Raw genomic sequence first — 15,626 nt, 5'->3', positions numbered from 1 at the left:
GATCACCTGGACAGAGGCGCCCGCCAGGTGTGTTCACTCAAAGCCCCTCCCCCCGCCGTGGGCACTTCTGGGAAAGACACTGTGACATCCGCCACCCTGGCCTCAGATGACCCAGCGCCTCCACCCACAGTGGTGCTGCCCGCCGGTCCTGCAGATAGTCATCTTCCACGTCCGCAAGGCACACCCACCAGACAGCGGGCTCTCGCCTCTTCTCTCCCCTCCTCCCATCAGTCTGGACTCACACATTCCTGTGTTACTGATGGGTCATCACCCACAGTTCTCATTGATTTTTGTGCCCTAACCATCCCAGACTGGCCAGTGGGAGCCCCTTCAAGGACACTGGTGGCCTCCAAGCAGCCCCACTGCTGGATCCGGGGGCCCCCGGCACCGGGAGGCCCAGTGGGAGTCTTCTCAAGCCTCGTCCACAACAGCTCCAAGTGGACAACCCAGATCTCCACCAACACAGAAAGGTGAGGAATCTGGGTACACACGTCCAGAGGAATAAGACAGAAAGGCCCACACAACACACGGCAGCCATGCACACCCTGGCGGGTCTCGCAGACACAGAATCAGACACAAAGGAAGCTGCTCCATATCGTTCCATTTAGGTTAAAAAAAAAAAACACACATAAAATGAGTCTATGCTTTTTGGAGATGCATATTCAGACGGTAAAGCAAGAATGAGGTGGAGGGGCTGCCTCCTGAGGATGAGGACAGGCCGCTGGGCGGGCGTGGGGCGGGTAGTGGCTGCCCAGGTGTCCACCCTTGACTAGATGGTCTGAAACTCGTCTTGTGCACCTTCCTGTAAGTACATCACGCCTCCCAATAAAGGAAGAAGGAAACAAGCCCACCCAGGCAGCTGTAGAGGCACAGGTGCATCCTCTGGGGTACAGGTGGGGCTGGGGTGTCTGCAGAGCCCTGGCTCCCAGCTTTGTCCTCCGGCCCCTTGACATGAAAGGGCACCTTCCCCCTCAAGGGCCACTTTGGAGGCTTGACTTCCAAACACAGCTGGGCCCCGGCCTCTAGTGCAGCATCCAAGCACCTGCGCGGTCTGCGCCTGCCTAGGCGGGGCCCCCACAGCGCCATCCACCATGCACATGCGCAGGGCGCCCCTGGAGTTGCCGCCCCGCACAGCACCAGCCAGCTCTCCAAGGGGTGGAACTCCCGGCCTGAGGCTCCCCAAGGCCAGCCCAAGGTGCGCAGAGGAGCATGGGGCCCAGAAGGGCCTACACCTCGGCTCAAACCTCAGCAGGAAGTTTCCAGCAGCTCTGTGGGGTCCTCAGACACAGCATCCACTCTAATCATCAGGGAAAGAGCAAAGCCATGCGAGGGCCCCTGCAGTGAGGGGTGCATCTGGGCAAATGGGCAGGGAAGGAGCGAGGCTCTGAGACGGATGGACAAGCACACACACCCAGGGTACGGCCTCCAGGAATTCTGGGGCCTCAGCCACCTGCAGGGAGTGGGAGTGGCTTCAGTCCCACACAAAAGTGCTTTGAAGCCACTGGGGGCCCAAGAGGCCTTGTTTTCTGGGGACTGGGCTCCACGGTGCCCAGGTGTCCAAGCTCCAAGTCCAGAGCAGGAGAGCAGAACCGTCCGGGAGTTCTGGGGCAGAGGGCGCCCAGGAAAGCCCTCTTTGACTTGGCAGATTTCTGGCAGGGGTGGGAAAGCTGGGACCCCTGTACAGGGGCAGATGTCAGGGCCGCCCCAGACAGCAGTCGCTCTGGCTGCCAGGTGGCCCCCACTCCCTCCTGTCCGTGCCCTGCCCTCACCATCCCTCTGTCCAGGGGAAGGAGGGAAGCCCCCTGACTTACTCCCTCACTCACCAGCGCCCTCTTGCTGCCTCCTGGCCCGCCTCCCACCTGGGGCCCCAGCCCGTCACCTCCACAGGACCCTCCCTCACTGCTGCCCAGCCCCCAGACTCCCCAGTCCCGGCCCACCATGGCGTCAACACATGCAATCTCCTCTGCCACGGGGCCAGACCCCTCACTCTGCCATCTCCCACCCACCCACGCTGGCAGCCCCAGAGTTCCACTGCCCTGGCACCTGCATGGCCTCCCGGTCTCCCCTGGGGCAGCCGCACTGGGCAGGGAGCGGGGCCCCATCAGCCTGGGTGAGCTTTAGGCTCAGCTCTGTGCCACCCTGGTGACTAGTCCTCCCTGCCTCGCGGGAAGGTGGCTCCATGGCCAGGGAGAAGGCTGCGCTGCAGAGCAGCTATCAGGACACCAGGGCCCGCGACCTGCAGGAGGGAAGCGGAGGCTCCTCCAAGTACTGGCCCCCAGCCCTCGCCCTGGGGGCCCCAGCAGGCCAGGGTGGGCTCAGACAGAGCCGTCCTAAGCGTCCATCAGGCTCTTCTCAATGGGCACCCGCCCGGAAGGCCCACACACCCGGGCTGCGCTGCCCTCAACAAGTCACCTGGTTCTGCCATTGTTGGGGCCGTCCTGCCAGCTGGGGGAGGCCACGAGGGCCTCCCCTGGAAAGCTCACAGAACCCCCCCAAAGGCCACAACCTGGCTCACTGCCACCAAGACTCACCTGAGGAGCTGGGGCCCCTGGGGCAGTGTCTGCAGCCAGGTCACACACTGGCCCCCATGGCCGTCCAGGGTGGCGACCACCCTCCGTGTCTGCAGGCTCCAGATGTGCACCAGCCCGCGCAGGGACCTGTTCAGACAAGCACCAGTCAGGCTCGGGCATGGTGGGGAGCGGGCTGGACACCACGCAGCCAGTGGGTCAGGTGCTCCAGCCAGCAGCTCCCAGCTCAGGGGACAGCTCTGAACACACAACCAGGGGACACGTGCTCCTCTTACAGGGAGGATGGCAGGGCCCTGGGCAGCTTCTTCTCTGGAGAGGCGGGGAGGCCTCCACTGACAGTGCCAGCTGCCTGGCACCTCTAACGGAGACCGTGTCCCTTGCGTCCTCCACGGGGGAGGCCCAAGGGGACAGCACGTCGAGGGCTCTGAAAGGGCGAGTGCCCAGGTGATGGGCAGCCTGAGCCCCTTACCCCCTGACTTTACCCTGGGCCGGGGGTACTCACCCTGAGAGGAGCAGCGGGCGCCCCTGCCCCTGGGCTCCTTCGCAGAAATGCAGTGCGTGCACCGCCGACTGGGCGCCTCGGAGGACAAACTGGGGGTCTGGTGGTGGGAGCGGCGGGGCCGCCATGCTTGTCACCTGGGGACTGAGGAAGGGCATGAATGACTCACCTGTCCTCCTTCGGGAAGGCACAGGAGCGTCCCTGGATGCTGCCCACCCCTGCACCTTCTGTCCCAACAGGTACCGTCCCCAGGCAAGGGCAGCAGTGCCCACACCCCTCACCAACTTGGGCAGGGTCCCCCTCATCCCAGCTGTCCACACACCGGGAGCACTCGTCCTGCCCTCTGCCCAGGCCTCGCTCCAGCTTCTCCCTCGGGGGCCCTCCCCAACGAGCCCCCCCAGCCAAGTCAGAGGTGTGTGGGTTCCCTGGTCTTCGTCACATGGGCTGCAAACATGGCCCGCCAGGTCCCAGTCCTGCTCATCACAACCTCCAACTGTTACAGCCACCCAAGGAACCATCCGGTGAGCTGCTCTAGGCCTCCCAGGCTCAGGTTCGAAGTGTTCCAGAGCCTGCACGCTGCCATCAAGGGGCAGAAGGGCCAGCACAGGGGTGTGTGGGCAAGGGGCGGGGCCCAGTTACCCGGCCACTCCCCTGGAGGGCTGCTCTCAGAGGACAGACCCTTCCTCAAATCACTGGTCCTGTGTGTAAGGCCTGCTGGGCCCACCCACCCCAAAGGAGAAGCTGCCAGGGTCCCCCCCGAGCCCACCCCAACCACGCCACCCCAATCTCACAGGCAGCCAGGGCCACATCTGTCTGCCCACAGGCCCTGGGCTGGGCCGAGGGTGCAGAGGGCACGGCTAGGAGCGGACCTCCCGGGAGCTGGGGCAGCTGGGGGGCCTCTCCTGCTGGGCTCTGGGACAGTCCCCACCCAGCCTGCACACAGCAGGGGGGAGGCGCCCACAGAGCCGCCAGAGGGGGGAAGTGAAAGGGCCAGAGTGGGCCGTCGGGAAGGGGCTCCGGGGGCAGAGGGACAGGCCACCCCCGCATAGGCTCCCACCGTGCAGCCCCCCAACACACACACATGCTCACACAGGCGTGCGCACACACACACACACACACACACACACACGCAGGCAGCACGGTGGCCCTGGGCAGCGCCAGCAGAGACCCAGCCCACACCTGCCACCTGCCTGTGGCCTGACGGGCGTTTCCAGAACCTCACCGCACCAGGCTCGCTCCCAGGTGATGAAATCAAGTCCTCCTCCACTGTTTTCCCCGGACGTAGGGAATAAACCCGTCATGTTGTTACAACAGCCGGACGCTCAGGCCAAGACGAAGCCTCGGCAATTAAGGGCTCCATCATTTCAAGCAATTAAAGTAAACACTTTATTTGAAAACTAATTAATTCTAGCTACATATTTTTCCCATGACAATATTCTATGATGACTTGATTTATGACGTCTAATTATTCTTTATTAATCTAATTGAGAATAATCGTATTATCCTATCTCCTGGCACCAGGCCGCCCGGTGAGCACGATGGCCGCCCACAGGCCTTGCCCCCCACCAGCCTTGCCCCCCTCTCCACTGGCCTGTCATTCTCCCCCAACCCAGAGGGCAAAGGAGCCTGAAACTTAATCCATGGAGCACAACTTTGGGTTCTGCGAGACACATTCCTTTAAAAATTAAAAAGAGAGACAGTCTGACAGCCTTTCCACCATTGCTACAAATGCCCCCAGAGCCCCCGAGTCCCGGCCCACAGACGGAGGACAGCCGCAGGGTTACTCCTGTGGAGGGGGGGACCCGGCCTCCCCACTACCCTGGTGTGGGAGCAGTGTGCAGCGTGGGCAGGGCCACAGAGCCTGCAGCTGGCCCTGTCCTAGGGCACCTGCTGCCCTAGGGACCTCGAGTCCCAGGTCCACGAGGGACAAAGTTTGAGCCCTCTGGAGGTGGGTAATCTCGAAGGAGTATCCCCTACGGATGAGGTCCCCGGGGCCATGGGCTCAGTGTTAGGCTGAACCAGAACCAAAGCTGTGCTCGGAGACTCCAGAATGTCACCGCCCTCAGCTCTCTGCCCCAAATCACAACACCTTGGGGCCCCCCAATTGCAGTCTGTGCATCTCTCAGAAGGACCCCTTCAACCCAGGCCTCAGTGAATTCACAGGAAAAACCCTAAGAAATGCCGACTCCCAGCCAACACTCGTAAAAGCAGACAAGGAGGCCCAGCACTGCGAGGACCAGGAGCACCAGGAACCGCAGGCGCAGACCTGGATCCGACCAGAGAGTTCAGGTCTGTGAAATACAACGCTTCACGGCTTTAAAGAAATAAAAAGATGGAACTGAACGTACAAGCAGAGAGCATCACCTCTCAGATCTGGAAAATGACCTGACTGGGGAAAAGCTATTGGGAGCAGGAGATCTGCTGTGCCTACAGGTCGTTTATGAATCACAGAGGAAATGCTCCTTCATGAGGGGACACCGGGCTGTCACCACCGGCACCATCCTTGAAGCGGGCCACCCGCAGTAAACAGCCTGCATCACTCATCTCCCAAGGGCCCATCGCCGTCCACCTCTGCCAGCAACGTGCAGGAACCTCCAAACATACCCACCAGGGGCCCAGACAGGACACCCAGTTCAGACTCATGGCAAAGGTCAAGGTCAAGAGAAACAGCGAGAGAAACAGCAGGGTGACTCTTCTAAATTCAGAGACTAAAGAGCATGTCTACCAAATGCAACGTGTGAACCTTGATTAGATCCTGATCAGAAATGGGGACCACAACTGGAGGAATCTGAATACAGGCTGCAGATAATATAGAATGGGTATTGCTAAGTTTCTTGGGGAAAACAATGGTATTTTATGTAAAAGAGTGTCCTTATTCCTAGGATACAGTATTTTAGGGATGAAATGTTATGTCTGCAATCTGTTTTCAAACGTTTCAGAAAAAAACCCCTCGACCTGTGTCTAGCTACATACAAGTACACAGGCAGAGAAGTAAAGCAAATGTGGCAAAATGCCCGCCGTCGGTGAACACAAGTACTCACTACTCCACACTTGCCACAAACCCACACGGGACTTGTATCCAGAATAGATAAAGACAAAGATCAATACCATAAAGAAGCAAACACCAAACGTTAAATGAGCAAAAGACTTGAACAGATGTTTCACAAGAAACATAAATACCCAACAAACATAGGAAGAGATGTTTAACCTAATTAATAATCTTGGAAATGCCTGTCAAACCCTATTGTGAAATAACTGCACTCCTAGCAGATTAGCCAAAAATTAAACAGCCTGGTAAATGCTGACCAAAATGTGGGGCAACTGCAGCCGTGTACCACGTTGGAGGGGCCTACATGGAAACAATCACCGTGGAAAACAATCAGGGACCACCTGGCACGCCCTATGACTCAGCAACCCCACGCTTAAACACCCTAAAGAAATTTGCACACTTGTACACAAAGACTTGTACAAGAGTGTTCATAGCAGTATTGTACATAATAATAAAAACTAGAAACAACCCAAGTGCCCATCAACTGCAGAATGGGATGCTTCTGGCACATTCATATGACAGAATACTCCACAGAACTGAAAATGAAAAAACTCCAGTGTCACACGGAAGAAGTTCAAAATCATGATTTTCTTCAAAAGACATTAAGGAAGTAAAAAATGAGCCTAGAAACAAGGATAAAATAGTTGCAACATATATCTGATAAAGGACTCATACTCAGAATATGTGTCAATAAGAAAAACAAGTTAAAGTGATTCCAAAAGGCTGAAATTAAAGATAGACAAAGGAATGTCAGGCAAACGGAAACAGTAAGAAAAAAGGAGTTGAAACACTGACATCAAAATTTAATTCTAGGGACTTCCCTGGTGGTGCAGTGGTTAAGAATCCATGTGCCAACGCAGGGGACACAGGTTCGAGTCCTGGTCTGGGAAGATCCCACATGTCGCGGAGCAACTAAGCTCGTGCACCACAACTACTGAAGCGTGCCCGCCTACAGCCTGTGCTCCGCAACAAGAGAAGCCACCGCAATGAGAAGCCCGTGCACTGCAACAAAGAGTAGCCTCCACTCGCCGCACTAGAGAAAGTCCACGTGCAGCAACAAAGACCCAACATAGCCAAAAATAAATAAATTAATTAATTTTAAAAAAAGTTTAATTCTAGCCAAAAAGCATCAGATTTGACAAAGCCAGACACTTTCTAATACTAAGCTGTGGTTCACAATGAATGTATGAACATCTATGTACTAAGTAACAGAAACAACACCTTTATAAAGCACAAACTACAGGAGATGCAAAGAGGCACAGAAAAAAACTCACTAGTAATTGGAGAATGTAATATACTACCGTCAGTACAAGTCAGACCAAGTGACAAAATAAGTAAGGAGACAGAAGACTCAACAAGGTAAACAGTATGGAACTGTAGGGAACTCCACACTCTGACAACAGACACTACACCTTCTCCTCAAGGGCACATGAATGCATTCTCTGTGATCATATACTGCGTCACAAAGGAAGCATCAGTAAGTTCCGCAAAGAAGAAATATTAACATTATAAACAATATTCTATGATCACAGTGCAATTAAACCAAAAAATTAACAAAATAAAAACCAAAAAGATCTTTCCAACTAAAAATTTTTTTTAATTTATTAAATGACTTCTAGGTAAAAGGGGAAATACTTAAACCACAAATTTTTTTAAATGACAAAACATTACATACCAAGATTCATCAGATATATTTAAAGCTTTGGTCAGAAGAAGAACAGAGATTGATATCACTTATCATACAAAAATAGCAAATACAATATTAGCAAACAAAATACAACATCAAATTAAGAACATAATACATGCTGACCAAGTGGAATTTATCCTAGAATGCAAAGTTGGTTCAATTAGGAAATCCATTAATGTCATACATCATATTAATAGATTTATGAAGAAAAAGCATATGATTATCTCCATAGATGCTGAAAAAGCCTTTGACAATTCAATACCCATTTTTAATTAAAACACTTAAGCAAACAGAAACTGATGGGTTTCTTAAAAATGATTATAATACACACACACACACACACACACACACACAACCTCCTTAGTTCTAAAGCCAACACATTACTTATGAAGAAATATCGGAGGTATTTCTATTAAGATCAGGATACCCACTGTCTACACTACTAGTCAACATTGTATGGGAGGTTTAAGCTGATTCAGTTAGACAAGAAAAATCAATTAGAGGCATATGAATTGGAAAAGAAGATGTTAAATTCTCTTCCAGATGACATGATGGTATACATTGAAAGCCCTAGATAATCAATGATAAAACAGATCCAAACATTAAAAGAACAGGACTTCCCTGGAGGTCCAGTGGTTAAAACTCTGTGCTTCCACTGCAGGGGTCATAGGTTCGATCCCTGCTCGGGGAACTAAGATCCTGCATGCTGTGTGCCATGGCCGCGGCCAAAAAACAAACAAGCAAACAAACAAACGAAAAAACAAACATTAAAGGAAAACTTCAGTGATAGTAGCAGCAAATAAAACTAGCAAAGAGAACTCAACAGCTTCCATGTACACAAACAATAACCCGTCAGAGAAAATCCCACTTACAATACCAACTAAGAAGATAAAATACTTAACAATAAATTTTTTAACTTTTGCACGTCAAAAGAGATAAAAATCAAAGTATCTTTAAAACACATAAAGTCTTCAAAATTAAAGAAGGACTAAATACCAAATAGAAAATTGGGCAAAAGACATGAATAGACAATTCACAAATGAAGAAATGAAAATGGCCCTTAAACATAAGAAAAGATGCTTAACCTCACTCATGGAGAAATGTAAATTAATACCACCTTAAGAGGCTTCTGGTTCTGGCCAGGATGAAGCAGGCTCACTACAGCCTCTCTCCTCTCTATCTGGCCGATTGCAACTAAAAACTCTAGACAAAATATAAACAGCAATTACTTGAAAACTCTGAAAAGTGAACAATAGCAGACAGACTTTGGAGGCCAGCAAAAAGTTGGAGAATTGATCTGAATGGGCACAAGCTTCCTGCTTTTATTTTTATGTCTTGGGGCACTGCCTTGAAGGTGGGTCCAAGTTGCACTGCTGCAAGGCAGTGGTGGCTAAAACTTGGAGAGACACTTTTTCTCTGCACTGAGATTAGTTTAAGTCCTAGATTGAGTTAAAAACAAGAAATATAGTCAAAAAGCCAATAGAATCCTAGATTCTAAAAAGTTAGGGTTCGACTCCCTGATGGCCTGTGTTTCTCTTCTCTCTTGGCCCTGCCCCAAGGATGGGCCCTGGACACGGAGCTATGTGGAAGAAGTAACTCTGAGAGACCCCTGTCTTTCTGGCCAGAGGAACCATGGAGAAAGAACCCTGCCAGATCCTATGTGGGTATGAGAATGGCAGAGAGGAGAGAGCTAAAGAAAAAGATCCCTTAATTCTGTGAATGAACCCACAAAAGCCCCAGGCTCTTCTCTGAGCTGCATACGTGTGGGATAGACCCAAAGCAGCACCAGCTTTAAGACCTGAACTAGGACCTAAACCACTGCCCAAGTCTCAGGCTGACCCCAGAGTGGCTGGTGAGTGGGACAGACCCAAAGCAGTGTATCAAGAGCCTTGAAAATGGAAATGAGAGTAAAACTGTAGCCCACAGAGGGTGAGACAATCTAACTGGGTTGAATGCCTGTTAACACGAAACTCAACATTCTCCAGAGGACCCAATGTAATACCCGGTCCAGGGTATGTCTAGGATACAACACAAAATTATTCAACACACAGAACCAGGAAATGAGGTCAATTCTCAAAGGAAACGACAATTTACAGATGCCAACCTCAAGACAGTTCAGATGTTGGGAATATCAGATAAGGGTTTTTTTTTTCATAAATTTATTTATTTATTATTTATTTATTTATTTTTGGCTGTGTTGGGTCTTCATTGCTGCGCGTGGGTTTTCCCTAGTTGCGGTGAGTCGGGGCTACTCTTTGTTGTGGTGCGCAGGCTTCTTATTGCCATGGTTTCTCTTGTTGTGGAGCACGGGCTCTAGGTGCACGGGCTTCAGTAGTTGCAGCACACAGGCTCAGTAGTTGTGGCTCGCGGGCTCTAGAGCGCAGACTCAGTAGTTGTGGCACACAGGCTTAGCTGATCTGCGGCATGTGGGGTCTTCCCAGACCAGGGCTCGAACCTGTGTCCCCTGCATTGGCAGGTGGATTCTTTTTTTTTTTTTTTTTTTTTTAAAAGGATTTTCTTATTTATTTATTTATTTATTTATTTATTTATTTATTTTTGGCTGTGTTGGGTCTTCGGTTCGTGCGAGGGCTTTCTCCAGTTGCGGCAAGCGGGGGCCACTCTTCATCGCGGTGCGCGGGCCTTTCTCTATCGCGGCCCCTCCCGTCACGGGGCACAGGCTCCAGACGCGCAGGCTCAGCAATTGTGGCTCACGGGCCCAGCTGCTCCGTGGCATGTGGGATCTTCCCAGACCAGGGCTCGAACCCGTGTCCCCTGCATTAGCAGGCAGATTCTCAACCACTGCGCCACCAGGGAAGCCCGGCAGGTGGATTCTTAACCACTGCGCCACCAGGGAAGTCCCAGATAAGGGTTTTAAAGCAGGTTTTTTTTTTTTAATAAATTTATTTATTTATTTTATTTATTTTTGGCTGCATTGGGTCTTCGTTGCTGCACGCAGGCCTTCTCCAGTTGCGGTGAGCGGGGGCCACTCTTCGTTGCGGTGCGCGGGCCTCTCACTGCAGTGGCCTCTCCCGCTGCAGAGCACTGGCCCCAGGCACGCGGGCTTCAGCAGTTGTGGCACGTGGGCTCTAGAGCTCAGGCTCAGTAGTTGTGGCGCACGGGCCCAGCCGCTCCACGGCATGTGGGATCCTCCTGTACCAGGGCTCGAACCCGTGTCCCCCGCATTGGCAGGCGGACTCCCAACCGCTGCGCCACCAGGGAAGCCCTAAAGCAGGTTTTATGATTATACTCCATGAGGCAAAGGTAAACACACTTGAAATGAATGAAGGAAAGTTCCCAGCGGAGAGAAAAATTTTTTTAAAAAAAGGAAGTTCCAGAACTAAATAATACAATATCTGAAACAAAGACATTCAATAATGAAATCAGGGATGACAAAGGAGAGAGTCAGTGACATGAAGACTGGTCAACAGAAATTATCCAATATAAGATCAGAAAGAAAAAAGACTAGAATAAATGATTAGAGCATCAGGGACTGCAGAATAATAGAAAAGGTCTAACATTCATGCATGGGAGTCTGAGGAGGAGAGGAGATGGGGTAGGAAAATTACCTGAATAAATAATGCCCGAAATGTCACGAATTTGGGAAAAGACACAAATGTATAAATTCAAGAACTCAATGAATCATAAGCAGGATAAACTCAAAGAAAACCATACTCATATCATAATTAAACTGCTGAAAAATAACAGCAGTAAAATCCTGACAGTAATGGCACATTACACATAGGGAAATAATCATCTGTGTGAACGTGAATTTCATATCAGAAACCATGAAAGTCAGAAGACAGTTGAACATCTTTAGAGTAAACAAAAGAACTCTACATCCAGCAAATTATCTTTTGGGAATGAAGGCAAAATAAAGGTATTTTCAGGTGAAGGAAAACCAAGAGAACTTCTTGCGGGAAGAAATCCTCTAAAAGAAATATTAAAGAAGGTTCTACAGCTCAAAAGAAAGATCAGAAAGAAATGTGGAACTCCAAGAAGATAGAGGAAGAGAAATAGTAAACATAAAAGACAAATGTCCACCTCTTAAGTGAACATGTATATTGTTGGGGTTTGCAATCTGACAGCTATAACATTAAGGGGGGAGGGTAAGGGGACCCATATGGATGTAAGGCTTCTACTAACTATTAAAAACATAATATATAAGAGATATAGACAAAAAGCTAACAGAAAATTTAAACAGAGTATTTGAAAATATCCAAATAATCCAAAAGAAGGGTGGAAAGAAGGGACAGAGGGCCAAAGCATCAGGAAAATGAGAAAACAAAATGGAAGACCTAAATAGAACCATAAAAATGACTACAATAAACATAAATGCTCTCAACATGCTATTGTAAGACCCAACAACTATAAGCTATTTTTAAAAAAGCCTGACTGTAAATTATCTAGAAGAAACCTACTTTAAATATAAAAACATAGAGGACCTCCCTGGTGGTCCAGTGGTTAAGACTCTGTGCTCCCAATGCAGGGGGCGTGGGTTCGATCCCTGGTCAGGGAACTAAGATCCCGCATGCCACACAGCATGGCCAAAAAATAAATAAGTAAATAAAATAAAAAAATAAAAACATAGATAAATTGAAAGTAAAAATATAAAAGAGATATACTATACAAATGACAAAAAAAAGGTGTAATGGATACATTATTATCAGACAAAGTAGACCTCAAAACAAGGACTATTAACAAGGAGAAGAAAACACACAATGACACAAGGCATCAATTCATCAAGAAGACATAAAAGTCCTAAACATGTACTCCGCTAACAGCAGAACTTCACAATGCATGAAGGAAAAACTGATGGAAATGAAAGCAGAAGTAGACAGATACATAATCACAGCTGGAGACTTAAACTCCTCCTCAGGAATCAACTCAACAAGTGGCCAGAAAATAGTACAGGAGACCTAATACTATCTGTCTACTGGACTGAGCTGACATGAAGTGAACATTCCACCAACAGAACAACTCATACCTCTCAAATATACATGGAACGTTCATCAAGATAGACCATATCCTGTGTTTTAAAACAAACCTTAAGGGCTTCCCTGGTTGTGCAGTGGCTGGGAATCTGCCTGCCAATGCAGGGGACACGGATTCGAGCCCTGGTCCGGGAAGATCCCACATGCCACAGAGCAACTAGGCCTGAGCGCCACAACTACTGAGCCTGCACTCTAGGGCCTGAGAGCCACAACTACTGAAGCCCACGCACCTAGAGCCCATGCTCTGCAACAAGAGAGGCCACCGCAATGGGAAGCCTGCACACCGCAACAAGGAGTAGCCCCCACTTGCCACAACTAGAGGAGGCCTGTGCGCAGCAATGAAGACCCAATGCAGCCAAAAAAAAAAAAAACCTTAAAAAATGTAGAGGAACCTTTGTTACTATGTGAGGTGACAGATGTTAACTGGACTGATCATGGCAATCATTTTGCAATATATACAACTATCAAATCATTATGTTGTATACCTGAAACTAATACAATGTTATATGTCAATTATACCTCAAAAAAATGTAGAAGAACCAAAAGCTCACAATGTTTTCTGACCTTATGGATTTAACCTGGAATCAATAACAGAAAGACAACTGGAAAAATCTCCAAATATTTGGAAAACAAACAACATGCTTTTAAATAATCAATGGGCCAAAGAAGAAGTCCCAACAGAAATTGGAAAATATTTGAACTGAATAAAAATGAAAATATAAAATATCAAAACTTGTCAGATGCAGCTAAAGCAGGACTTCGAGGAAATTTATAGCATCAAATGCCAAATTAGAAAAGAAGAAAGAGGGAATTCCCTGGTGGTCCAGTGGTTAAGACTCCGTGCCTTCACTGCAGCTGGCCTGGGTTCAATCCCTGGTTGGGGAACTAAGGTACCACAAGCCTCATAGTGTGGCAAAAAAAAAAAAAAAAAAAAAAAAAAAAAAATTAAAATAAAGGTTTTCTTTAAAAAAAAAAAGAAAGAAAGAAAAGAAGAAAGGTCTCAAATCAATGACCTAGCTTCTACCTCAAGAAACTAGAAAAGAGAAGAAAAATAAGCCCAAAGCCAGGAAAAGGAAGGAAATAATAAGGTCAGAAAAGAAATAAATAAAACATAGAATTGTAAAACTACAGAGAAAAATCAGCAAAACCAAAGATTGGTTCTATAAAAAGATCAATAAAATAGATAAATTGCTAGCTAGCCTGACAAATGAAAAAAGAGAAGAAACAAATTATAATAATGGAAGAAGGGTTATCACTACAGACACCACTAACTTTAAAAGGAGGATAAGGAAATACCATAAACAACTCAGTGCACATAAATCCAACAACTTAGATGAAATAGAAATTGAAGACCACAGACTAGGGGGATTCTAGGTCACCTAGGAGAAATGACCCGAATAGCCCTATAGCGACTAAAGGGATTGCATTTTTAGTTAAAATCCTTGCAAAGAAAAGAAAACTCCAGCCCACATGACTTGACTGGCATATTCTACCAAACATTTAAAGAGAAAATAGCCCCAGTTCTATATAATTTCTTCCAGAAAACAGAAAAAAAGGGAACATTTCCCAATTCATTTTGAGGCCAGCACGATCCTCATACCAAAACCAGATAAAGACAGTACAAGAAAAGAAAACCACAAGCCAATACCCTCATGAATACAGATGTAAAAATCCTCAAAAAAAATGTAAATCAAATCCAGCAGTATATAAAAAGAATACACTATGGGGGCTTCCCTGGTGGCCCAGTGGTTAAGAATCTGCCTGCCAGTGCAGGGGACATGGGTTCGAGCCCTGGTCCAGGAAGATCCCACATGCTGTGGAGCAACTAAGCCCGTGCGCCACAACTACTGAGCCTGTGCTCTAGAGCCTGTGAGCCACAACTACTGAGCCTATGTGCAACAGCTACTGAAGCCCGCGGGCCTAGAGCCTGTGCTCCGCAACAAGGGAAGCCAGTGCAATGTGCACAATGAAGAGTAGCCCCCGCCCGCCACAACTAGATAAAGCCCGCGCGAAGCAACAAAGACCTAATGCAACCAAAAATAAAAATAAAAATAAAATAAATAAGTTAAAAAAAAAAAGACTACACTATGACCAACTAGAGTTTATTTCAGGAATGCAAAGCAGATTCAATATTCCAAAATCAATAGAGATAACTCCATCACATTAACACACTAGAGAAGAAAAAACACAAGACCATATCAGCTACACTGATACAGAAAAGGCATCTGGCAAAATTCAACATCCATTCATGATTTTTAAAAACTATCAGTAAGCATGATCCACAATAGAAAAACGGATAAATTTCATTTCAAGAAAATTAGAAACTTTTGCTCTTTGAAAGATGATGTTAAGAAAATGAAAAGACAAACTACAGACTGGGAGAAAATATTTGTAAATCATGCATCCACAATATATAAAGAATCCTCAAAATTCATTAGGAAAGTAAAGAAAAAGTAAATAAAAACAGAAAGTAAATTTAAAAAGAAATGGGCAAAAGATGTGAATAAACACTATAGCCAAGAAGATATGCAAATGGCAAATTAGGACCTGAAAACATACTCACCAGCTTCGGTCATCAGGGAAACGCAAACGAAAGCCACAGTCACATGCACTACACGCTTATGGGAGCGGCCCACATTAAAGACTGACCACACCCCTGGCTGCTGGGAAGCACATGAAGCAAAGGAACTCTCCTATGAATATACTGGTACAATGGCTTTGGAATAAAGTGTGGCTGTTTCTCCAAAAAAAGTCCCAAACTGGGAACAATCCAAACATCCATCAAGGCTGAACAAACGGTGGTACACCCATCTTCAACAACAAAGGGGCACTGATCACGCCACCCCACGAATCAACCTCAAAATCCTATATC

General features: G+C 48.0%; 1 protein-coding gene across 1 annotated transcript in view; it reads right to left on the bottom strand.

Annotated features, from left to right (window-relative positions):
• GNB1L (G protein subunit beta 1 like) overlaps positions 1–15,626 on the bottom strand; it is a 46,487-nt gene that overhangs the window by 18,885 nt on the left and 11,976 nt on the right. Inside the window, exons 2-3 of the mRNA XM_057526973.1 lie at positions 3,031–3,171; positions 2,532–2,657 (exon numbers count right to left, since the gene is read on the bottom strand). Of these exons, the coding sequence (XP_057382956.1) occupies positions 2,532–2,657; positions 3,031–3,155 (251 nt within the window). The 5' untranslated portion in view covers positions 3,156–3,171. The remainder of the gene's footprint in view (positions 1–2,531; positions 2,658–3,030; positions 3,172–15,626) is intronic.

The sequence above is a fragment of the Balaenoptera acutorostrata genome, chromosome 13 (assembly GCF_949987535.1).
Source record: "Balaenoptera acutorostrata chromosome 13, mBalAcu1.1, whole genome shotgun sequence".
In the NCBI taxonomy this organism is placed as follows: domain Eukaryota; kingdom Metazoa; phylum Chordata; class Mammalia; order Artiodactyla; family Balaenopteridae; genus Balaenoptera; species Balaenoptera acutorostrata.
The sequence above is the reverse complement of the archived record's forward strand: the minus strand, read 5'-3'. Positions and strand labels throughout refer to the sequence as shown.